At 37.7% G+C, this 24,799-nt stretch overlaps 4 protein-coding genes across 10 annotated transcripts; all 4 read left to right on the top strand.

Moving 5' to 3' along the window:
* The first annotated feature begins 1,045 nt into the window (after nt 1-1,045).
* LOC113730797 (lysM domain receptor-like kinase 3) lies at nt 1,046-3,175 on the top strand. Its single transcript, XM_027255724.2, has one exon. It carries the CDS (start codon nt 1,656-1,658, stop codon nt 2,970-2,972), a length of 1,317 nt encoding a protein of 438 aa, XP_027111525.1. The 5' UTR covers nt 1,046-1,655; the 3' UTR covers nt 2,973-3,175.
* A 2,718-nt stretch (nt 3,176-5,893) lies between these two features.
* Nucleotides 5,894-16,809, top strand: LOC113730796 (N6-adenosine-methyltransferase non-catalytic subunit MTB-like). Of its 7 annotated transcripts, none has more exons than XM_072078775.1 (10): nt 5,894-6,099; nt 6,419-6,506; nt 7,813-10,525; nt 11,014-11,097; nt 11,299-11,403; nt 11,583-11,691; nt 12,391-12,542; nt 13,416-14,624; nt 14,952-15,107; nt 16,122-16,809. In XM_072078775.1, exons 3-8 carry the CDS (start codon nt 7,862-7,864, stop codon nt 13,860-13,862), a joined length of 3,561 nt encoding a protein of 1,186 aa, XP_071934876.1. In that variant the 5' UTR covers nt 5,894-6,099; nt 6,419-6,506; nt 7,813-7,861; the 3' UTR covers nt 13,863-14,624; nt 14,952-15,107; nt 16,122-16,809. The 7 variants fall into 7 exon arrangements, with proteins under 7 accessions (XP_071934876.1, XP_071934875.1, XP_071934877.1 ...); XM_072078774.1 differs by having other exon boundaries at nt 6,361-6,506; XM_072078776.1 differs by lacking the exon at nt 6,419-6,506 and having other exon boundaries at nt 7,800-10,525.
* Nucleotides 14,555-16,630, top strand: LOC113728520 (uncharacterized). Its single transcript, XM_027252919.1, has 2 exons — nt 14,555-14,624; nt 16,122-16,630. Exons 1-2 carry the CDS (start codon nt 14,555-14,557, stop codon nt 16,628-16,630), a joined length of 579 nt encoding a protein of 192 aa, XP_027108720.1.
* Nucleotides 16,810-17,432: 623 nt separating the features above from the next.
* On the top strand, nt 17,433-23,352 carry LOC113730795 (ATPase GET3B-like). The gene is made up of 12 exons (XM_027255722.2): nt 17,433-17,729; nt 18,996-19,207; nt 19,318-19,380; nt 19,503-19,613; nt 20,075-20,149; nt 20,234-20,302; nt 20,390-20,455; nt 20,749-20,826; nt 20,909-21,007; nt 21,375-21,509; nt 22,277-22,430; nt 22,909-23,352. The coding sequence occupies exons 1-11, from the start codon at nt 17,585-17,587 to the stop codon at nt 22,412-22,414; spliced, it is 1,191 nt and encodes a 396-aa protein (XP_027111523.1). The 5' UTR covers nt 17,433-17,584; the 3' UTR covers nt 22,415-22,430; nt 22,909-23,352.
* The last annotated feature ends 1,447 nt before the right edge of the window (nt 23,353-24,799 follow it).

Genomic DNA, 24,799 nt, shown 5'->3' with positions numbered 1-24,799 from the left:
GTATTTTATTTAGCCTTTATCATTTTTCTTTTTTTTGCCTCTTTGTCCTGTTACCATGGTGTATTTATTTATTTTTGCTTGATCTCCTTGATATTCATTTAGCCTTCCATTATTTAGTTCTAAAATTTGATTCTCCTTATGTGAGGTTTATCTTGAATCTAAATACAAAATTTGTATTTTGCAACTATGATGTTTTAGTTCCTTTTCAATGCATAATTGAATATTGCACTTTTTAGTAAATCTTTGGTACTAAATTTTTGTGCCGTTTCTATGCATTGGACAGCCTTCCATTCGAATTTCTTACAAGTTTTGTTGTGAATTTGTAGGATGGAAATTTTTACATGATGATGTCTCGTTTGATAAAAAAATAGTGGAAAAATTTTATGTGTCTGTAATTATAATACTAACGTGTTATTTGAACTTTGTGAAGCATATATCATTTATATTAACATTGTTTTACATTTCTCAATTCTCATGTGTTTGGTTTTTGAATTATTTACCGTTGTTTGTCCATACAGGACAGTAAGAAAAATCTCTACTGCATCACAATAAGTAAGTTGGAGCAAACTTTTGGAACATTCCACTAAAAATAAACTTTATTTTTTAGACTCACATTTTGACAATTATAATTGCTCTTTATTTGAAAGCAAATTATAATGTGATGAGTTTTAGTTAGAAATCTGTAGGTGAGCATAAGCTGGGCTGACGCAACCTGGTTCCTTCTGGTACAGCTACAATTCCCCAGATTGATCCTTTTTTTTTTTCCTTTTTTTTTCATATGTTAAGTGTTTCTTTTTGTTTGCTTATTTTCTACGAGGAATAAGACGAAGACCTGCAAGTGCAAATGTTTTGTCATTTGAATTATTCTTTGACCTGATGACATGCTGAAATTTTTTGAGAAACAGCGCAGCTATCAATTCCAGTAAAGCATTCATTATTATTTCTACGAAAAAAAAAATCTGTTTAACTTATATACAATTATTTTCGAAAAAGTTGAACACTTAAAAACCTTCGTGCAGAAAACCAGAAATGAAAAAGACTTCATAAATCCTAATCAACTGACAACCAACTTATTTGAATGATAATAAAAAATAAATCCCATGTCCCAACATCCGCATTATGGTCAAATTACATGATCCAACCTTATTTGAACAAATCCCCAAGTCTCAAAGACGCTCAACATCCAACACCCTGACATGAAAAGGACTTCACTCAAAACCACCAAATTAGCCCGCACGGCTCTCTCGCCCTTTTCTGCCTTCGCCCCACAAAACATTTCTACGTTTCCTTTCTTTCTTCTTCCTTCTGTCTTGGATGATCAAAATCTAACCCAATTCTGTCTAATCCAACTCCAAAATCTCCAAATTCTCGAGGGCAAATGAAAGAGATTACAAACTTGAATTCTCGTAATCTAATCAAACAATCATCACCTTCACCGGCTCAAATTATCCATCCCCAGCGCCCCATACGAAAAGCCAATTAGGACCCGTCTCCACCTCCAGCAGCTCATCATCATCTCCTCCACCTCGAAGCTTCAATCATCTTTCTCAGTTTCAAGATAAATCCATGCAAAACTTCCCTCTTGTTACTAGGTATAATAAAACCATAGGAATCAATAAATATACTACATATTTGATCTCTAGTTCCTCCTCTTCATGTGTAAATCGAAGAAGCAACTAAGCCAGGATGTGATTGAGCCCTCCACCATGCCCAGAAATTCATCTTCTCAGCGATCAAACAAGTCATCCCACAAATCCTCCTCCTCCTCGTTTGCAGAACCTTCATCGTCCCTCAGCAATTACGACAAATCCATCCCCAGCACCGGATCCAGCTACTACAACCGAGATTCATGGCTGACCACCTCCAATTCCAGCTCCGGGAATCCTCCCTTAACCCGACTCCGCGATAATCTTCCCGAACGAACCCACGTCTACGACATATCCGAGATCTCCGCCGCAACCAACAACTTCAAGCTAAAACCCTTCAACTCTTCCTCCTCCTCCACCTCCTGGCGCTGCACTATTCGCGGCCAGAACGTCATATTAATCCAACGCAAGTTTCGCCGCCCCATGAACGTCTCAGAACTCGTCGACCGCTTAGCATTAATATGCCGGAGCCACCATTCTAGCTTGGTTCGGCTCAAGGGCGCCTCGATTTCTGGGAATTATATTTATCTAGTCTACGACTACATCCAAGGTGGAAACCTCGCCGACTGTTTAAGAAACCCCAAAAACCCTCATTTTACAGTGCTTTCTGATTGGCTGTCCCGCGTGAAGATTGCCGGTGACATTGCTCATGGGCTCGATTACATCCACCATTCAACTGGGTTGGGTTTCAATTTTATCCACAACCATATTAAGGCCTCGAGCATTATCATTACACCCACTTTGGATGCAAAAATATGCCATTTCGGGACGGCCGACCTCTGCGGGGAGATAACAATGGACAGGGATGACGAGGACAACGATAAGCTGGGGTCGACGAAGAGTAAGGGTAAAATGGAGTACAAAAGATCGGGGAGCGGGCGGATGAAGTTAGAGGGGACTAGAGGGTATATGGCGCCGGAGTATCGAGACACCGGGGTGGCTACCGAAAAGTCTGATGTTTATGCATTCGGGGTGGTGATTTTGGAGCTGCTTTCGGGGCAGGAGGCGTTGAAGTATAGGTTTGATGAGGAAATGAGAGGCTATGTGAGGGATTCGGTGATCGAGGCGGCCAAGGAGGCGCTGGAGGAAGGTGGCGGAGGGGTGAGGAAGTGGGTGGATAAGCGGATGAAAGATTCTTATCCGGTGGAGGTTGTGGAAAAATTGACAAGGTTGTCGTTGGAATGTGTTGCGGATGATCCGAATAAGAGGCCGGATATGGGTCGGGTTTTTGCTTGCATATCCCAATTGTATTTGGATTCACAAACTTGGGTCGAGAAGATGGGCGGGCTGCCCGTCGACTTTTCGCTGTCTCTTGCACCCCGGTGACTGAATGTCTCCTCTTCTTTTTCTTTTTTTTTTTTTTGACTGAGAAGATATCTTGTTTTATTTGCTATAGGTTTTTCGAGGAATTAAGGTATAGAAACATTGGTTAGTTTTGGTGTAAATAGATTCTTTACGACATACAAATTATTATTTCCTGAGAAGCAGCTCGATTTTGATAATATTACTAATTTTTCCTTTGAGGTTCAGCTGTGTTTCTTATACACTTGATGGACAAGGAAGAAGACATCTTCTTTTAGGGCATGAGCAAATTGCAGTTTTCAACTCAACGGGAGAATGGAAGGCTTGAATTTGATGAGATTTCACTCCTATCGTGGGTCGAATTGTGATGCTGATCAAATCAGTTGTTTTTTGCTGACAATAATGCTTCGTTCAAATTTAGGATGCATTTGATAAAACTGAAATCTGAAATTTAAATTCATTAATTTATTGAACTGTAAAGTATTAAATCTAATATATTTGAATGCATATCACATTCAGTGAAAAGTAAATAGCATATCATTTAGTTTTGGGAATAAGTTTTGCCTATAAAATTCAGTGTCACTTAATTAATTCAGATGTTCAATTTTTTATTATTAAACGGTTTAAACATGTTAAAATATGAATTCATTAAATTTAAGTGCTGAATTGAGTTATCAAACAGAGTCTTTTGTAAAATAATGAAGTAAAAGCAGGACCTGATTAGTGGCCATAGGTAGCAGAATTTTACGTTAGTATGAACACTGTCCCACATTATATGGATTGTATAGTCCACAGATGGTCGATTCTGTCAAAGTCAAGGGTTTAATGCCTTAATGGAAGCTATAATGATGGTAATATTAAAGATGTTTATAAAACCAGTACCTTACTTGTGTAAACAATTTACAGCAATAAGTTTTGACCTCGAAGAATTTGCAGATTGGACGAAATCTGCAGCAGCCAGCACTCAGCAGGTATTTCAGCAGATTGACTTCGGAGAACAAAAGCGAGGGAGTAGATATCCAATCAAATTCGATCAAGATTTCTCAAAATGGGAAAAGGAAAATGGCCAGCTTGGAAAAAAACTGCATACCCTCTTTTGCTTTATAAGGAGGAGGACTGCAAGCAATCCTAACCTTGAACCTCATTTATGACCAATAATTTGCAGCTGTAGTCAATAATGCATTAAAGTTGACAAACGTTTTAATTGTAGGCTCTGGTTTTGATAGTAGAAAGGGGGGGGGGGGGTCGTCTTTCCAACTTCGATTTTATAGACTCAAGAGCTTAACACGAAAAACAGAAAGCATAGTCAAATTATTTCCATACCGACATCTCTTTCCTACGGTGGCTGTTCAGACTCTGTGCTCTTTCCTGTCTAATCCACAAACAGACTTGAGAGGAGAAGACTTCTGAAACTTTGAGATTGACATGAATCTAGAAATCATGCGGAGTGGTATTGGGGTTTGACCAGAGTGAATTCGATTTGGTTCACAAACTGGTAAACCCCGGCTGAAGTGCTAAGGTAGGTGTTAAGTAGTACTTTTCTTGGAGCCCCATGTGAAGGAAAATGAAAGATGTTCAGTTCTGGATGTTGAAAGTCCAAATGCTATGGAATACGATGGCTTCCTGCTGAGAGTAGAATTACTTTTCTTGGATCCCCATTTGATCGAAAGTGAAAGATGTTCAAATTCCAGAGGTTGGAAGTCCAAATGCTATGAAGAACGAAGGCTTCCTTGAACCCTTGAAGGGGTAGCTAGGTGGTCCATTAATCAAATTAACTCACGTGAAGATGTGAATTACACTCAATGCACGTAAAAATTAGGTGGCTTATCTGTTTTGAGAGTAATTGAACTAAGCGAGAGGACAAATTTTGCTTAAATTTGATTAGCAAATCCTTGTATTCCCTTGTAACAATGTAACATTGGAATTATAATTCTGAGTAAGACCCTTATTTAAATATACTTGCTTACATTTCAACTCAAAAAGTAAAACATCACATTGCACTAGAGTTGTTGTTCGCCCTCGCTCACATAAATTTTTGCTTTTACCATAATTTTTCTCTTTATAACATTTCAATTTGAACTAGGGATGATTTGAAAACCCTCTCCTAAAATTTCTGATCTCTTGAAATCAATTTTCTGGCAACGATTTAGCCCAATTCAAAAAAAGCAACAATAAAAATTTATTTCAGCTGTGAGATGATTTATTTATGCCAAAAATGCCTCCCAACTTTTATACTAGTAAGATTAAATATTTGATCTAATTTGTTAATTTACTTATGAGGCCATTACACATGGTTAATAAAAAAAAATTCCATCATCCATAATAAAAATAACAACTTTCAAAATTTAATAAAATAATTTTTTTCATACCTTATGATTCTTGCTATCACCACAATTATAAGAAAAATTAACCCAACTGAAATCTCTTATATTTGATTCCTTTTATTTATCAAGTACATAAATTAGAAAAAGGATGCCTAGTCTTGGATCCCTTTTTAGATGCCAAAATTAGATTTTCTTTTTTACATTTCAAATTATGGTTAATTTAATTTGTAAACGGATTAATTGTTTCTATATAAAAATTAAAAAGATGCACCTAATATTGGCTCTATTTTTAATGCACCTAATTGTTTCTATTTTTAATGTAGTTAGCAAACACTTAACTCTTTTCCTTCACATATATACGTGTAATTATTCTAAATTATAAAGGTAATAGAGTCATTTAACCTATTAGTGATGTAAGCGTTCGATCCCAAATGACTGCGAGGGGAGGTAAATAAAATTTTAAAAATCTTAGGGAATGACAGTGAAATTGTAAAAAATCTCAAGGGAAGTTTCTGAAATTATGCCTTTGAACTAAAGTAAAGGTTCAATTCGTAATTTAGTATAAAATCTGGGGAAATAATGTAATATCCTTTTAGTTCTATTTTTTCCCATGGTTCTAATGTTTGTATTAGCGCCGATGCCCTTGTCTCTCAAACCTAGGTCCGAAGCACCGACTACCGTTAAAACTCCTCAAACTGCCTTACTCGAACCCCTTCTCTTCAGCCCTGTTTCTCCGTTGTCGGCCTTTTCTACCTTCGAGTAAAGGGACGCTGCCAAAAGGTCGCCTGACGCCACCGACGCCGGAGCCGGGTGGTTTAGCTATCAAGGTTTTTCAATAACTCTTTTTTTTGAAGTTCAATTCTTTCTGCAAAACTATTCAGCATCTATGTGTACGTCTATGCATTTATCGAATTGGCTACATGAATTCTGATCTTTCGTCCAAACCGAAACTGGGTTGTGCTTTTTTGAACTTTTACGGGATAATGATGCTGTTTGAGTTGGGCGGGTTTAAGAGAAAACTGTTTTTTACTGGGGAATTGGGCTGATTTCTTCTTGCTTTCTTGAATTAATCAGTTGCCTATTTTTAGGTTGCATTGTGACGGCCTCCTCTAATACTTGGACTTTTATATCTTGCTCGTTCTTCAGGAACTTGATGTGAATTTCATTTACTTTGGTAAATTTTGAATTTTTTATGGTTGAGCTGTGATATGGGTTTCTCAATGGAATACTTCAGGTAATGGTATTTAAACTTTCGATTCCTTTTATTTTCTATGAGGTTCATGTAATGGTCTGAGACTGGAGTATTGCTGTAAGACTTCTATTTGTACTGTATGAGCTCGTTTTTAGCAAGTTCTTATCTGTCCTACAGCTCAAAATACGTGATAACTACCTCCCTTAGTGAAATTTATAGTGTAAAAGAGTAAGAAGATCATCCTACTGATTTTGCTAGTGTTTCAGTTATAAACTGTTGCCTTTTATTGGGTAATCCTTTCTTTTGTTGTGTCTTTCTGTTGATGTCATCGAGTATGAACTTCAGAGAAACTTTTTAATGTACACGATCTAGGAAGTTTTAAGGGGATCAGTATCTTGATTTTCCCAGATGAACTTCCTGCATTCTTATGTTGTGATGGTGGATTTGTGTCGGTTTTTGTGAAAGTAACTAGATGTTTTTCTGGACTCATTTGCTTAGGTTACTTTGTGTTTAAGTTTTCAAAAAATTTAACTGAATTTTGTCAGATCCTGTGGTGCCTTCTTATGAATGAGAAAGATACTAGTCATAATTCTGACAATGAAAGATTATGAAAGATACTAGTCATAATTGTGATACTAGTTATACCTATCATCATGAAAGATTGTGAACTTACTAGGTACTACATTAGCTAGTAAATTCTTCATCAGTAGCCCAACTTTAGAAGAATCTGCTTCTTTTTATATGCAAAATAGATCCAAACCACAAAACAAAACAATGCAAAAAGAGGAGAGCTGTTTGATAAGAAATTTAGAATAAGAAACAATATTTAATATATGCTTGCTTGAAAGCTACCATCATTATTGGCTGTGATGCGTAATACCCATTCAATCAGCTCGGCTGCACTAACAAATGATTTCTGCAAAAGTATGTTAATTAAATTCTTTGACAGTTAAAGCTACAAATGGCACAAGTAAAGTTTCTTTTACGTAAGTCCCCCAACAAATAAGACATTTGGGTTTGAGGTTGAAGCAAAAGCTGGTATAGACATGTGAATAGGACAATGAAGTTAATAATGCAGCGGTGCTTTTTTTAATGTTTTTCTGGACTACTTCATAGGATATCTATACTTTTCTGGCTGTGCCATGGCCCGTTAAATGCAGATTTACTTGGATTATTAGTTGTAGATTGTAAAATTGTAGCAAAATACTATGTTTGAATCCCTATTTTAATGATGAATTTCATGTCCAAGATTGCTTTGATCTTTCGGAGAATTGAGATTGTGCATTGGTTAAAAATATTATCAATCTCCATGTGGTTTTCTTTGACTTCTTCTAGATGCTGCTTCTAGGTTAATGATACAGTTGGGGAGGATTCACTTCTGAGGGTCTCTTTTCCTAATGGGCTCTCCTGAACGAGTAAGAAGTTCAGGAAAGAAGGACATAGAGGTTGATCCAGATGTAAAGACGGACAGGTTCAGGGAAGATGATGACTGGGAAGGTGATGATAAGAGAAAGCACAGGTCAAGCAAGTCAAGAAAGCCTGGAACTTTGGAAGATGCTGAGGGAATAGATAGTGGTGGTAGAAAGAAAAGTGCCGGGGACAGAACTGAGAGCCGAAAGAGATCAGGTGGTTCAAGCAGAGCTGATAGTGATGAGGATGACTATGAAACAAGGAAGGAGTCACGTACTCGGCATATGAAGAAGAAAATAGAGGACAACACATTGGAGAAACTGAGCAATTGGTATGAAGAAGGAGAAGGTGAAATCAAGTATGACAGTGGATATAAAGGACATGGTCGAGTTGATGACAGTGAAAGAAAGAGATTGACTTCAAAGTTCTCAGATCATGAGATCTCCCAGGTCAGAGCTAAAGACAAAGATGAAGCAGTGTTAGATGGTAACCCTGAAAAGGCGCTAGATAGAGAATCTAGATTTTCTGAAAGAAGGGAAAGTAGTAGAGAGAAGGGTCATGGTTCTTCTGAGCATGGGAAAAACTCAAGGAGAAAGTGGGATGACTCAGATGTCTTCTGGAAAGATGAAGATGGAAACTACACTGAAAAATCTGATATAAGAAGTGGGAAGCTGACTGAGTCTAGGATTGAGATTGTTAGAGACAGAAGTGATAGCATGAAATTTGATCTGAGTGAGAGCAAAATCAGAGAATTTGACTCAGACGGTGACAAAGGCATTAAAGCTCAGGATAAGGAGGACAGAAGATCTGAGTTTGAAAGGAATAAGAGGGACAGGTTGGAAGTTTTAGAGGAGGACCTGAAAGGAAGCTCGTCGATGCGGTCGAGCAAGGAGAGAAATGAGGAGCATAGACACCCAAGAAATCCGGCTGGTAGGGAAATTGTTGACAGCCGTGAGAGGTCTTTAAATGCAGACGAGGATGGCAATGCATGGATGAGAGACAAGAACAGGAGGGAAATAGATACTTCCAACCGGTCAAGGACACCTGAGCGGAGTGGAAGACGTCAATATGAACCAGACAACTTTGATATGGATTATGAACGAAGCACTTCTTTTAGGAGGAAGGAACAAGAGAGAGATAACTATAGAGATGATAGGTCTAAAGGAAGAGATGAAAGTTGGAGTGACAGGAGCAGGGATCGCGAGGGCTCTAGAGATGCTTGGAAAAGAAGGCAACCTAATAGCACTGAAAAGGAAATAAGGGATATTGATACAGCTTATGATCATGGTAGAGAGTGGGATTTTCCTAGACGTGGTCGGATTGACCATGATAGGCCTCAAGGTCGTTCTGGTGGTAGGAAAGACGGAAGCAGGACTGAAGCAGTGAAAACCTCTTCCAAGTATGGAATTTCGAATGAGAATTATGATGTCATAGAGATCCAAACCAAACCATTCGATTATGGAAGGGAGGAATCTAAATCCCTCCTTTCCAGAAGCAATGAACTGGGTCAGCAATCTGATACATTGGCTCCAAATGGTGAGGAGAATGCTTATTCTAGAGAGGAAAGATCTAGGAATTCATATGCATCTATGCAATCTGGTGAGGATTCAAAGGATAGATTCACAGATGGGGGCTTTTCTGGGCAAGACCAGAATTTATGGAGGGATGACAATGACTTTGCAAGAGCAAGAGGCCAGAGGGGTGGTATGTCTAACCGTGCTTCTGGGGGCCAAAGTTCTAGTGTTGGCTCACAAATGATGCATGGAAACCAGGAGTCCTCTTCCTTTACGAGATCTGCACCACAAGGAGTTAAAGGGAATAGAGTTGGACGAGGAGGTAGGGGTAGACCAACGGGTAGAGATGGTCAACAGGTTGGGCTTCCAATGCCATTGATGGGATCGCCTTTCGGGCCACTTGGAATGCCACCACCTGGACCGATGCAATCTATAACTCCTAGCATGTCACCAGCACCAGGTCCTCCAATTTCTCCTGGTGTCTTTATTCCACCATTCCAGCCTCCAGTTGTTTGGTCTGGTCCTCGAGGTGTTGAAATGAACATGCTAGCTGTCCCACCTGTTCTCTCACCTGTTCCTCCAGGGCCCTCTGCGCCTAGGTTTCCCGCAAATATGGGGACTCCACCAAATCCACCTATGTATTTCAGCCAACCTGGTCCTATAAGAGGAGCACCACCAAATATACCTGCACCAAACTTTAACCCTATTGCACCTATGGGGCGTGGACAATCACAGGAAAAATCCCCTGGAGGTTGGGTTCCTCCTAGAACTAATGGACCCCCTGGCAAAGCTCCTTCGAGGGGAGAGCAGAATGATTACTCCCAAAACTTTGTAGACACTGGTATGCGTCCACAGAACTTTATCAGGGAGTTAGAGCTCACTAGTGTTGTGGAGGACTATCCAAAACTTCGGGAGCTTATACAAAAGAAGGACGAGATTGTTGCCAAATCGAATTCCCCACCTCTTTATCTGAAGTGCGACCTGCATGAGCAGGTGCTTTCTCCAGAGCTCTTCGGTACAAAGTTTGATGTCATTCTTGTGGACCCTCCTTGGGAGGAATATGTACATCGAGCTCCTGGTGTTACTGATCATATGGAATATTGGACATTTGAAGAAATAATGAATTTGAAAATTGAGGTACTGACTGCATTATTTATCACCAAGAATATATATATATATATATATATATATATATATATATATATATATATATATATAAGAAATAGAAAAGGAGGTTGTTTGTTTTACTTAGGTATGATCTTTGTGCTAGACTTTTTATTTCCACAAGCCTGGAAAAAATTATGATTCTATCTGCTCATAATTTGAATTAAAACCGGCTGGTCGGGTGATGTACGGTCAGTGATAGACCCATATATGCACACAAAGGTTATTTGCTACATGCTAGTAAATTATGCATGTTGGTATTTATGTTTCTATAGTTAAGAATTCTTATAATTGGGCTTAATACTTCAAAATTTTTAGTCATCATTGTTGGTTGCTTCTGCTGACATTCAAAAGCACTTCCTAGTAATGTATTTCTGATCCTGGAGTATCTCTACTCTGCAGTTTAGCTTAATGCTTTCTGGAACTTGATGATTTAAGTGATTGGCTTTCTTCACTTTCAGGCAATAGCAGATACACCTTCTTTTATTTTTCTTTGGGTTGGTGATGGTGTTGGGCTTGAGCAAGGTCGACAGTGTTTGAAGAAGGTATAGTGAGATGTTTGAGAGAAACAGTGTGTGGTTAGCAGCTGCCTCATCTTTGTATTGGTGTTCGATATTGTATTTGTTTAGATCATCCTTGGCCTTTCATTTTTTTTTTTACTTTTTTTTTGGTTTGGCGGTAGTTTAAGATCATTTGAAGAGTTTTAACTTTTTTCCACATATTATTTCATTATAAACTCCATGCAGTGGGGATTTAGAAGGTGTGAAGATATATGTTGGGTGAAGACAAACAAAACAAATGCAACTCCTGGACTGCGCCATGATTCGCATACTTTATTCCAGCGCTCAAAGGTTCGTGAGCAACTCTGTATGCTCTATATTACTTCTCTGAAAGCAAATATCCCGTTGTGGAGTGCAATCGCAAATGCCCATATTTTGCTCTTTTTATTTTTTTTATTTATTTTTATTTTTTTCCTAATATCACGTACTTGTTTTGCTGATCTCTGTGCTGCTTTGTTGCCACAATGAAGGAACATTGCTTAATGGGCATAAAAGGGACCGTACGTCGCAGTACTGATGGTCATATAATCCATGCCAACATTGACACTGACGTAATAATTGCTGAGGAGCCTCCTTATGGTATGTAGTTTGTGATCCAAATGCCTAGGCTTGTCTTATGTCGGCAAACTTGTCTTCTTCCCATGGGATGTGAAATTTATGAGCGCACCATGTTCTCTCCACTCCTACATCCTTTTGACTCTATGAATTTTTAGGTTTCTCCTGGTTGTTTCGGCAATATTTGTCGTAAACGTAGATAAAAGCAGACAAATGGGAGGAAGAGGCAATCTTGTAACTGCTCTCAGGGCTTTGAAGCTTATTATAAATGCTCTAGGTTTTCCTGTTACATCTAACAAGATGGAAATTCCCATGCTGCCTTCTCGTTTCTATCCACATATGCCTTACCTTCCCCATCTTTCCATGCTTTGTTTCAGTTATACCTTTGATTCACTACTTTTCTCCTCTCTTCAGTTTGCTAATCAAAGTGATGAAAAATTGTGTGCACATTAAACTGCACTATTGAACAAAGACGGACATATATCAAAATATACTGTAATATACATGACCACAAACATATAATAGTAGGATTTCCCAAAGCAGTTGAACTACCTTTTTCTCATGATCATAATAAAAGTATTGATTATTTTACTGCAATACATTTGGTAGAATATTGGAGAATGGACTACTATTGCATTATATTCAGCAGACATTTGTAGAATGAGCTATTGTTTATGCAATCTTGTGCAGCAGTAAACCTATAGAGTCTTATTTATATTGTAGGATCTACTGCAAAACCTGAAGACATGTATAGGATAATTGAACATTTTGCTCTTGGCCGGAGAAGACTTGAGCTCTTCGGGGAAGATCATAATATCAGGGCTGGCTGGTTAACTGTTGGTAAAGGATTATCCTCATCAAACTTCAATGCCGAGGTATGCAGTTGAAGCATTTTGTTTCATTGAATTTTTATTTGGATTTATTGTCATTTGCTTGCTATATCTTCAAAGGAAAACAGGAGAGAAAGGAGCAGGGGTTGGTTTTATTTTTATTTTTTTTGTTTTTTTTTGTGGGGGGGGGGGGGGGGGGATGTTGGAAAGGCAGATGCATATCCGCAACTTGCAGTGATTTTTTTTTTCACAAGTATTTTGGTTTTATGAGGAAGTGTGTCTGAACTGACAAGTTAATTTGGCTATAAGTATTTTTCTGCTATGTAATGTTTTGTTGGCTTCTGAAAAGTTCTTGTAACCAAAGTAGTAGTAAAGCTGGCCACGTTGTAGCAAGTTAGGCAGTTCTAGACAATCTTCTCAAGTCTGGCTCGTTAGTCCCTTTACAGGACGTTGTTGGTTCATTCATGCCAAGGGATTAGTAATCATATGTAGGAGACTCCGCTTTACGGACACAAAACAAAATGGCCAATGTGGTTCTTTTGAAGTTCACTGCATGACATAGGACTAATTATCCTTGGATGAAGCTTTGTAGGGATAAGATTGCGAGATGACATTTTTTTTTTGGCCTCTTTTTAACCCTTTTTTTAAGTTGACTTGAATAGTAGTAGTAACTGCAGCCTCAATCTTACTGTTGCATAAATGATGGCCAATGCTGGATAATGGTTCTCTCATTAGGGTACCGAAGCATCAAAATAGCTGCATGCCCACCTTCTTCTTATTCCTTGTTTTAATCTGGAAACGAGAAAGTTAAGAATGATATGTTTTTTGGGTCAGCTTAGTTGTATTTCAGCGTCATTTTTCCAGTGGACTTTATTCGAATTCGTGCCTGTCCTGACAAGAGAATTGGAATATTTTCAGGCATATTGTAGGAGTTTTGCTGACAAGGATGGGAAAGTTTGGCTGGGTGGGGGAGGAAGAAACCCTCCTCCAGAGGCTCCGCACCTCGTTCAGACAACTCCTGAGATAGAAGCATTGCGTCCAAAGTCGCCAATGAAGAATCAGCAGCAACTGCAGCAGCAATCTTCATCAATCTCTCTGACAACAGGCAATTCCTCGAACAAGAGGCCCGCTGGAAATTCCCCACAAAATCATAATGCACAGAATATGAACCAAGAAGCTTCTAGCTCCAATATCTCGACCCCAGCTCCCTGGGGTTCACCAATGGAGGGCTTTAAAGGAAGAGAGGGTGGACTTATGGCCCCCGATGATAGAATATTCGATATGTATGGGTATAATGCATCATTTGGTCAGAGTAATGCAGAGTTTTTAGACTACGAGTCGCAAAGATCAATGAATTTGTTGTAGTAAAACGCATTGTACCAATTAATTTTTCATTTCTTGTATTTTTTGTATTCCACTCCATAAAAGGCATGAAAATTGCCCCATCCCTCGTCTTTCCTCTGCAACTCTCTTCCTTCAAAATTGGGTGTGGCGGCCATTGGTTTTAGCACCAAAACCTTGTAAAGATAATCTGTAATCATTCTCCATTAGGAACTATAAAGCAAACTTTTGTTCGTTGTGAGCGGTTTACCTGCGTTTACTCGATTCTGCACCAGTAAGTTGTAGTCACACACACTGGCATTAACTAAACCATGAACCGCAATGGCATGATTAAACAATTTATATGGTTCTTCTTTTTCTTGATTCGATTCATCATTGACTGCAAAATAAATGAATGATAGGGGCATTAGTCAGTGGCCACACTTTATAGCGATATTAAGAGTTAATCATAGGGACATTGGGCGCTTGATCGTGAGGTTATATTGGTTCAAATCTTGAACAAAAGGAAAAGGGGAAAGTCTGGGTACAAACTTTCTGTTAAAGATGACAAACAGCCCTCTCTTAAAGAAATCGAATTGACGCCCGGGCGGCTACGAGCGACAATTAATCAACCTAAACTTGGAGGAGAAGTCAGATTCTGGAACTTTGCTTTGGTTTTCTTAGTAAAGTTGGGAATCGAACTTGGAAACCAACAGAAAGTCGCCCAGAGAAAGAAAATGGCGGCTCGCCGAGTCCTGTCGCTTCTTCTCTCCAAACAACCTCGTACCTCCTCCTCCTCTCTTAAAGGTAACAAGCAACACCCCACTTCCTTCTCTATCTCTTTTTTTTTTTTTGAGATTGCTATTATTATATGTATATATCTGTTTTCGATTTCAGTCATATGCTTGCCCTAGATATGGTGACTACTCAGCAATTAGAGCTTTAATAGCTAACTTAACAGCCTGAAATCTTGGACCTGCCACTTTTTTTTTTCTCCTCTTGGCGTTAATAGATGGTGATACTACTGATTTAGATTTGCCATAAACTATTTAACTCTTCAGGAGTTGCAGCATTTCTTTTTTTATTCTGATTGGTTGTTGACAATTTGATTTTTTTTTTGCTTTTTCTTGTCAGAAGCGTGGTGGACTAAGTGATTGCTACTACTGTAAAGGACTTGCACTTAATTGTTTTTCTGACAGAAGTGTAGATAGAGTTCTGGGGTGGGGTTGGCTGATTTGAGCCGGAGATAAGTGAAGTTATTGAATTGTTCTATACGTGGTGATTGCATGGGTAGGTCAAAATTGCTCTACTTAAAAAGACTATCCATTGTGTCTTAAACAGTTTTGTGGTTCATCTCAAGTTCTGAATTCAAGCTTGAGTTGGCTAGTAAGTACTACAAAAGATAAGGTGCGATTTGAGTTTCTTCATCTTGGATAAAGCAATGCTTTCTTTATGCAGGAAGGTTATGCATCTCCTTTGTTTTAATTGTCTAATAGGGTAGAGGATGGAATGTAAATGAGAAAGGAAATATACGCTTTCTAGTTTTCCACCATGCTGGCATAATGATGCTAGTAGAAAGCATGATGGGGCAATCTTCCACTTAGTTTCTCACTCACCATTGTCATTGAAAGAAAGGGAATGGTGACTTGACGGCTTGTATGTTGTCTACGATCTTTGACTTCTCAACTTTCAAACATACAAGTATTCTTAGTTCGTCATAGAAATACCTTCCCTGGATTCATTTTACTGAAGATCAGGAAATCGAGATTTTTTTTCTTGGAAATAGAAATTAGCTAGTAAACCAACGAAAATTTGCGGGAAAAAGGGTGGTAAACTAAGTTAAGAGGTTTTGGTAGTTCTTATATTATCAAGTTTAAGTGAAAATTTTGTTGCTGCATGACATCGTTTAAGAAAATCAAGTAAATGAATTGTTTAAAGGGGTGAATAAAGCTGTCCTGTTACTTGCACTTTTGGTTCAGATGTGAAAGATGCTTCGTATCTTTATGTGTTGGTGCCTGAACGTTTATCTTTCACAAGCAAAGGAGGATTAGCAAAAGTTAAATTTGGGTCCGATTTGATACTGGACTCAGTATTTTGTGCCTTGATCTGATAGTGAGCTTGCCAATGTTTCTATGGTTTGAGAGGTTACAGAGTTAAGTAGAGCATATTGCATTCCCCACGAATCTGTATGCATTGCTTGTGAATTTTTATTATCCAAGAGTTCGCCTGAGTTTTTCTCGTGGAATTCAATTTCTTCTGCGTCATGTTTATTTCTGTCTTGGTTATTGTTGATTACTGCTGCAGAATCCTTCTCCCAAGTTATCCCTGCAGCAAATTCGTTCTTCCAAAGAGATGGACTGCGCGAAAGGGGACTTCGGACAATTGTAGAAGACCACAATCGATCTGTTGAAGACAGTTTAGCTAAAGAGAGCTGCAACTTGAACTCAGATTCCAGCTCCAGTGATGCCATTTCAAGTCCTGTATCCAATGAAGACTCCATAAGACACAGGGTGACGTCGAGCCTGAAAATCTCCGAAACACATGATCTTGCAATGATTTTCACATGCAAAGTTTGTGATACCAGATCGGTAAAGACATGTTCTCGTGCCTCTTATGAAAAAGGTGTTGTGTTGGCGAGATGTGGTGGCTGTAATAATGTACACCTGATTGCTGATCGGCTGGGCTGGTTTGGAGAACCTGGGAGCATAGAGGAATTCCTAGCTGCTCGAGGCGAGGAAGTGAAAAAAGGGTCTGCTGATACCTTAAATCTGACACTTGAAGATATGGCTGGAAAGGAGAAACTTGATGTCTGAAGGAGTTTCATAGTTTGCATGTCGGGATTATGACAGTAAAGATATCTTTTCGAAACAGATAGGCAATAGAGATGCAGATGTTAACACCATAGTGTTGAAGTTTTCTTCTTGAGAACTGTCTAATTGACAGATTACTAGAGATTATTTGCAACCGTGTCCTAATAGATGTATTCCCGTTAGTCATCGCTGTCAAACCATTTATTGCTCCCCGCAGTTACAGGGTATTCCAATTGGTGAAATGAAAAATTAAGTACCAGGAAGTTGTCAGTTCTCAAATAAGGAAAATTATGTAATTTAACCGCAAAACAACTTCAGGGATACTTTTGAAACTTCGTCACTTGCCCTGAATTCAATTTTTTCCCCAGTTGATTTCTAAAAGAGTACGCTTAATTTGCTAGTTTCCTCTCTTCGATTTGCGTAGACATTTCCACACAATTAAAATTTAAATTTTGTTCATATATTATATATCTAATCGTGATAATATATATACTGTCAGTATATATAAGATTTATTTGTTCATAAATTTAAAAAATAAAACAGTTATGAAAACCCACAAGAGCAAGCCACCCTCAGAAAACTTTTAGGTATAAATAACCTTTTAGTATACTTAGAAACTTTTAGACACATTCAGCCACAGATTTTTAATAGTTGAACAACAACAGAATCAAACAGTAGAACCTCAATCAAAATGGGACCAGATTGTAATTTTTTGGGGCAGAGGGTGTCTCAAGCGTAATAAGTGGAAACCTTGGAGACCTACTACCAGAACCAGAAGTCTCGAACAGACTTTTGCCTAGGACAAAGAAAAAACAAAAGACAAAAACAAATTATTGTTTCTTTTCAATTTCTTGCACGTAGAAGCAAAGAGATAACCAGGATTAATCCGTCTGTGTTTCTTCAGAACTTCTAAAGCCTGCTTGAATTCACTCTTTCTTTCACTCCCAAATTCTCAATATGGCAACAACAGTAGTGGGTTCCTATCCTCACTCACTCAAATCCCTCAGTTCCCCTCTTTATCTTTTGAAATTTAACCCAAGCTTCAGTTCCGGATTTGTTTCTTTTCCCAGCACAAGAAACCAGCCTAGGAAATCTCTTGTTGGTAAAACTTTTTAACTTCATCAAATATACTCTGTTTTATTATATCAGTTTTGGGTATTGTTATCTGAAAAGTTCTTTTAAGGAATTCCATTTTTCATGATTATGTGTGTTCATGTTTGCAATTCATTTGTTAGAATGGTTATGTAACTTAATGGGTTTCTGTTGTTTTTGGTCTTTTCTGTTTTGAACTTTAGGTTGAAGATTGGAGGATACTGACAATTTTGAAAAGGTTCAAAGAACAAGTTCTAATAAATAAATTGTAGTCAGGCGAGTAGAATCATATAGCAAAACCTTCAAACGTTGTCTAGGGAGGAGCATTTTTAGGATGGTTTAGCAATATATGTCTTTTAGGGAACAGAACGCTCTAACCACCATCATTCTATCTATTAATTGAAAGAAAACTGGCATTTTTATTTATATGCCCCAGTTAATAGCACTTTGTTATGACCAAATAACGATTTTTAGGTAACTGCTTTTCACACTTGATTATTGACGTTAACTAATTAGAATATAATATTAATTACATGTAAAAATGAGTTGATATCGAAGGGGGAATGCTTGATAAAAATATGGTTGAGACTTTCTTATTCTATGTAGTGAAATACATACAGTTTGCTGGCGTTTTAGTGATTTTCTAGAACAATCAGAAAAAGTCCAAGTCTGAAAAGGAAATACGGGCTAAATATGTGGAGCTATAGTACCATCTAATTAGGGCAAACGGAGTACCAAATGTCTGAGATCAGTTTTAGCAAAGCCTATATGCTGGCTTACTGTTAATTCACTGTTATCTTCTGTTGTTTGGTTTTTACAAGTTTTTGCATTTGATTTTCATAGACAAGAGAACTGCATGAGCAGAACATGCTTATTTGATCATGGCATTGCTTGATGCCCTGAAACTTTTAATGGGCTTAGATATAGAGCTGTATACACACTAGATTTTTTTCATCCTCCAAACCGAGTTCTATTGCACAGCTTGATTTATTTCATCCTCCACGGCAAGTTCTACTGGATCACAAACTCATATAGCTACTTGTGCTTCCTTTTCTTTTGGGAAGAATTCTTTGAATAGACTCTAAAACAGATCAGCATATAACCTTCTATCTGGTGTCGCTTCTTATACTTTAAAGTGGACTTCTATATGTCGCTACATGAGCCTCAGTGAGTCAGAGATGTTATGTGCACATTCGAGGAAACATCCTACCTTGTGGATTGTTGCATGATGCATAATGTGCTGACGCTATCTTTCTTTGATGCTATTTCCATGCAGTAAGATCAGTGGCTGCTCCTGTAGAAGCTGCCTCTGGGTTTGATGAAATGGTTTCAGGAACACAGCGTAAATATTATATGTTAGGTGGAAAGGGAGGAGTTGGGAAAACAAGTTGCGCAGCATCACTTGCAGTAAAATTTGCCAATAATGGTCATCCCACTCTTGTAGTTTCAACTGATCCTGCACACTCTTTAAGTGATTCTTTTGCCCAGGTTCAAAATTCAGTTTTCTTCACTTTGACTAGCGGAATCTGTTTATTGATGTCATTTTCAAAGTAGAACTCACGTAACAAGTTTGAAATGGTGTTCTCGCTTGTTCCCAGGATTTGACAGGAGGGACACTAATACCTGTGGAAGGACCTTATTCTCCATTATTTGCCCTTGAGGTGTGGGGAATAAGAAATTTTACATCTAATGGTTTCTATATTCCATAGTCGACATGTATGTTATTATATCTTCATGAATGGAATTTGTATTCATTTGAGTTTAAACATTTGTGCTGCAACAGATAAATCCTGAAAAAGCTAGGGAAGAATTTCGTAGTGCTGGTCAGAAAAGTGGGGGAACTGGAATTAAGGACTTCATGGATGGTATGGGCCTTGGAGTCCTTGCAGACCAGGTAAGACTCTTTATATGGGGGCCTTCACTTTTACTAGATACTATTTTCTGAGTAAATTGTTGAAATCTACTGTAATAAGTAGTCAACTGATTGTAGTAGTCTTGCAATTGATAACACTAATATATAGTCTGTGATGTTCAAATTTGCAGTTAGTAGCATAGAGTTATGACTGGATTACTACATACATGCTAACGTTATTGCCTTGGATTATGTGCGTGAATTAGATTTTATGCTTCCATTGTAATTACTTTATTGTCAATCTCCTTCCCCCCCAAGGAAAAAAAGACTTGCATACTTAAATCACTGTGTATATGTTTCCATGTTTGATTAACTAGTATATCACTGACTGTCTTTCCTCATGTGAGTGTTGAGTTATTGATTTATAGCTCAACTTCTTGTGCATTAAATGAGCTAGGTAACTTGATTCTCGTCATGATCTTCCCGTTTTTGTACTTGTCTAGCTTGGGGAGTTAAAGCTGGGAGAGTTGTTGGACACACCTCCTCCAGGTCTCGATGAGGCTATTGCAATTTCTAAGGCATGTTTTAGAGTTTGAAGTTGTATTTCAGCTTATGTTTTTTTTAGAGTCCTAGACTTCACTTACTACATAACTTATTTACAGGTTATGCAATTCCTCGAATCACAAGAATATAATATGTTTACCCGCATAGTGTTTGATACTGCTCCAACAGTGAGTGACTAAAAGGTCTCTTATTTTATTCTTTATAGAGATACTAATTCAAACTAATGCCTTGTAATACATCAATGTTCTTTGTAGGGTCATACATTGCGGCTTTTGTCCTTGCCCGACTTCTTGGATGCATCAATAGGAAAGATATTGAAGGTATATATGTTTTTAATGCTCACATAATAATGTCTGGATTGAAATGGCAAGTCAGTCAATATAGATAACCATCAAGTTTATATAACCAGATAAAAAGAAGCTTGAATTTTCTTTGTGCCAAATATTATTTCCAGGACAAGCAGAAAAGTTTTGATTGATGATAGCTTGTGTTTGTGAAATTCAACAAATAGCTATGTTGCTTGTAGTGCTCATCTACGGAGTCAAAGATATCTTCTTGTGTATACTTGTAGTGCTTATATCTGCTTTGTTCTTCTCATATCAATTCCTTACAGTTAAGACAAAAAATAGCTTCAGCTACTTCGGCAATAAAGTCAGTGTTTGGCCAAGAAGACAGCCATCGCGAAGATGCTGTAAGCCTGCCATTGTTTAGAAACTACTTACATTCTATTGTGAAGATGAAGTGCTAACATTGGTTATTGCTCTCTCATGTAGGCTGACAAATTAGAGCGCCTGAGGGAGAGAATGATTAAAGTGAGGGAGCTTTTCCGTGATACAAGCTCAACGGAGTTTGTCATAGTGACAATACCGACGGTATTGGCCCTCAAAAATTAGTTATAGCCTAAACTTGGTTACCCTAACTAGTCGAAGTCATATGAAGATGAATTTATGGTTTTGTATTTTGACCTGCATTATCTTATCCTTGGAAGAATCTTTTCTCTCATGGTCCATGCTTTTTATTATGTCCCTGTACCTTTTACCCTGTCTTGGTTGACATACTTCTTTTTTTCTGCATTCAAGAGCCTTGAACAACTCACTGGATTATGTTGAGTCCTTTTCATTTTGGAATTACTGAGGAATTCTTGTGAGAGAATTCTCATGGGTTGTATGACAGTCACATACTAATTCATTTATCAATTAATTTGCTTATATATTTTTCATTTCTTTTGTTGTAAAATAGGTGATGGCAATTAGTGAATCATCAAGATTGTGTGCTTCCTTAAAGAAGGAAAGCGTACCTGTTAAGAGGCTCATTGTTAACCAAGTTATTCCACCCTCTGCATCAGACTGCAAATTCTGTGCAATGAAAAGGAAGGTATGTCTGGACTACAAGTCTTTCAAATGGTACTTCCAATATTCTTAAACAAATTGTGGTTTCTACTGATGCTTAAAATAATTTATGTGACAAAGAAGGGAAGAAAGAAGTGGAAATTCTTTCTAAGCTTTTGTATTTCCATCAGTCATAATTCATGTTATGTGATTGTGTAATAGCAAAGCAGAGGGACTTGTTTCTGTGACTTGCACTCATTTTGTGGCTGGAACTCTTTTCAGCCTACTTGATTATTTAGGTCAAGTTGAATACTTGCTATTATGAACATATTATATTCAACTTTTATCCTTGGCAAATTTTCGGGGTTTCCTTTTCTAGAATTGTTAGAATGTGAATTATGCAGTGGACTCTGGGCAGCTACTTGTTAGCTTTGGCTTTTCAAAAGCTGAGCATGGTATAGCATTTATTAAAAACCGTGTTTTGAAAATTGAAATCATGCTTTTAATTAAAGAGTTTTGAAGCCAAAATATGTTTTCAAAATCAACATTTTTCAGCTTAAAATAATTTTACAGAAGAGGTCAAAAAGCAAAAAAGTATACCTCAAAGTAGTTTCTGGCTTCATAAAATGTTATCTTAAGTAGTTGAGAACAGGGTGGCTGGCAAAAGTGTAGTATGTAGGACAACCTTCCTTCCAGTGTAATAATTTCTTTAATGGTTTCTTTTGGACCATGCAAGTCTTCATAGGTTTCTGTGTAGCTTAGTTCTCTTCCTCTCTGATAGTCAGGAGTTAATAGCTCATTAATGTATGGTAGGACCAAATGCGTTCTCTCAACATGATTCAAAGTGATCCAGAACTTTCCAGCTTGATGGTGATACAAGCTCCCTTGGTGGATGTAGAAATCAGAGGTGTTCCAGCCCTTCAATTTCTGGGGGATATTGTCTGGAAATGATTCTGCCAGCTAATTGGTAAAACCTTTTCATTTTTTTAATTCACATAGCCCTTTCCATTGATACAGAAAATGAATTACTCCGAATAGTTGCCCAACTGTTTTTGGCTTTCTGCTCATCCCATGGTTGGATTGCTAATTTCTTGTTGTCTTGCATTGGCAGCCTTTTTTTCCCCATAAGTTTGCTCAAGGCCCCACAGTTTATCTTTGTTTCCAATTTTTTTTTCTCAAGGAAAAGTAGTTTTACTTCTGACATAACCTTTTGCTCTCATTTTCCATCAGAGGATGTTGTCACATAGTATGGATACATTGTTTCATGATTAAGAAAAGATTCACTTTTTTAAAACTTCAAGTTTTGCTGGGCCATTTACTGTAACTGTTGTTATTGCAATATCTGATCGATCCATGCGAAGAAGCACATATTTTGGAGCTTTATTTTCTGACTTCTTGGGGATTAATCTTGCGTGCATTTGTGTTTCTTTCATTCGTTGAAGCAGGTATTGCAACCAATCCAATCTTGGATTATTATGGATATCCTGGCTCTGCTGAACTTTTGAATCTTCAAATTGGCCGGATTGAGATTAACTGATACAATCATCTCAAAGGCTTCATGCTCTTGTGAGCTGATTTACAGGCATGATAGACACTGTGAAAGTGACTGCAAAATGGCTGCAATGAAATACTTCGGAAATAGCCTACACAGTTTTGCAACAAAGGAGAGAATTTCACAATAAAAGAGAACCATGCATGTCACACAACTGCAACGTTCAAGAGAATGTTTATGTTGAGACCATCAAAGTTGTGCTTCCTACAAGATAGATGATGCTTGACTTGTACAGTACAAGATTGTGATTAGTCCTTGGAGATACTCTTCTTTAGCAAACTCTTGAGGTCAGAAAAGAGAATTGATCTTTTTAATATATACTACTACTAACACAGCACGTCAGCTTGGATTGACCTATTTTTCAAAAATAAGTTTTTTTAAATATAATGTTACAGTAATATACAAATAAAAATAATTCAAAAAATATTTTATTCATACAATATATTAAATATTTCAAAAAACATCTATAGTAAAAATTTTTATGCTGTTATAGTAAAATATTTTAAAAATAGTTTAAAAAATAGCTAATTTAAATGGAGGGGCTGCGTTCAAAATCGACGGCCCAATCCAAGGTGCTGTTCATCGCGGCCTCCTAACCCGAAAATGCACTTTATGTAGAAGGACCATGGAAAAACAAATTTGATCCTAAACACAGTCAGCAGAGGTCATTTTTCCTTCTCAATGGGAACTTCACTATGCTTCACTTGGTGACTAGTTCAGGATCAAATGCGTACAATTCCTTCTTTGACATCGAAGTCCTAGAAATCCCATATCAACAAAGCAAGGAAGACCACAAGAAGAAATTTTCTATGCAAATTATCCTCCCCATACAAGAAAGATGGTTTGCAAAATCTCCTAGAAAAATGTATGCCAAAATTCAAGTTCTCGTATACCCTTGACGAAGTTTCCATTCATGGAAGAACCCATGGAGCTGAAGGAGATGTTCCATCGATGAGGAAGGCACAGAGGCGGCAGCTGTTTCTTTTAATGTGGTGGTTCCAAGTTTTGGACCTTTCCAAAAGCAACATCAGAAATTAAGATTTTTGCTGCTGCAGATCACCATCCTTTGATGTATTTAGTCAGAGAAGAGATATCCGGATCACCTCTTTTCCCCGGAGCAGCACCAAACACCCCCCCCCCCTCCCCCCGCGGCGGGTAGAATGATCACCTTCCAGCATATACATGCGTTTTCGTGGAACATCCATGTGTTTAGTTACAACCTTTGCTTCTACGTTTCTATACCTATAAATTCCATTGACACTTGATTCAAATGTTTAGTCCGTCTATGTGTTACTTATGAGAGTTAGCATGTAGTGGTTTTAGCTTTTCATATTCCCATAATATATATATATATATATATATATATATATATATATATATATATATATATATATATATATATATATGCTCTCATATTCTCTTATAAGATTCATGTATATCGGTTGTGGATTAAACAGCCCTTTCGGATAGGTTTAACGTTTTGGATTTTAATGATGACTTAAAAGAAAAAAATGGCACCTAAAACTCTTAATCTACATTTGCACTGTCCACTATGTCCAATTATTGCTTGTGCTCGATTTCTGTTGGAAAGGTAAGATTAAGACTAGGAAGCAAGCTAATGAAAAGGTATCTCGAATAATAGAGAAGAGAAAAAGTTAGTACTAGACAAAGCTCTACGTGCTCCTGCATCTTGGTCCAGTTTGGATTGGAGTACTTGAGAGTTTCTGCAAAAAAAAAAATAAAAATAACAATATGATGTATGTGATGTAAAATAATAATTAAGA

The sequence above is a fragment of the Coffea arabica genome, chromosome 2e (assembly GCF_036785885.1).
Source record: "Coffea arabica cultivar ET-39 chromosome 2e, Coffea Arabica ET-39 HiFi, whole genome shotgun sequence".
Lineage (NCBI taxonomy): Eukaryota > Viridiplantae > Streptophyta > Magnoliopsida > Gentianales > Rubiaceae > Coffea > Coffea arabica.
The sequence above is the reverse complement of the archived record's forward strand: the minus strand, read 5'-3'. Positions and strand labels throughout refer to the sequence as shown.

Excerpts from the sequence above, each read along its gene's own strand:
- LOC113730797 (XM_027255724.2), top strand. The coding sequence starts at position 1,656 with ATGTGTAAATCGAAGAAGCAACTAAGCCAGGATGTGATTGAGCCCTCC.
- LOC113730796 (XM_072078776.1), top strand. The coding sequence starts at position 7,862 with ATGGGCTCTCCTGAACGAGTAAGAAGTTCAGGAAAGAAGGACATAGAG. Across the intron at positions 11,098-11,298 it reads GTCGACAGTGTTTGAAGAAG|TGGGGATTTAGAAGGTGTGA; the intron begins GTATAGTGAGAT and ends AACTCCATGCAG. Across the intron at positions 11,692-12,390 it reads TGCTGAGGAGCCTCCTTATG|GATCTACTGCAAAACCTGAA; the intron begins GTATGTAGTTTG and ends TTTATATTGTAG.
- LOC113728520 (XM_027252919.1), top strand. The coding sequence starts at position 14,555 with ATGGCGGCTCGCCGAGTCCTGTCGCTTCTTCTCTCCAAACAACCTCGT. Across the intron at positions 14,625-16,121 it reads CTCCTCCTCCTCTCTTAAAG|AATCCTTCTCCCAAGTTATC; the intron begins GTAACAAGCAAC and ends TTACTGCTGCAG.
- LOC113730795 (XM_027255722.2), top strand. The coding sequence starts at position 17,585 with ATGGCAACAACAGTAGTGGGTTCCTATCCTCACTCACTCAAATCCCTC. Across the intron at positions 19,381-19,502 it reads CTCCATTATTTGCCCTTGAG|ATAAATCCTGAAAAAGCTAG; the intron begins GTGTGGGGAATA and ends GTGCTGCAACAG. Across the intron at positions 21,510-22,276 it reads TCTGTGCAATGAAAAGGAAG|GACCAAATGCGTTCTCTCAA; the intron begins GTATGTCTGGAC and ends AATGTATGGTAG.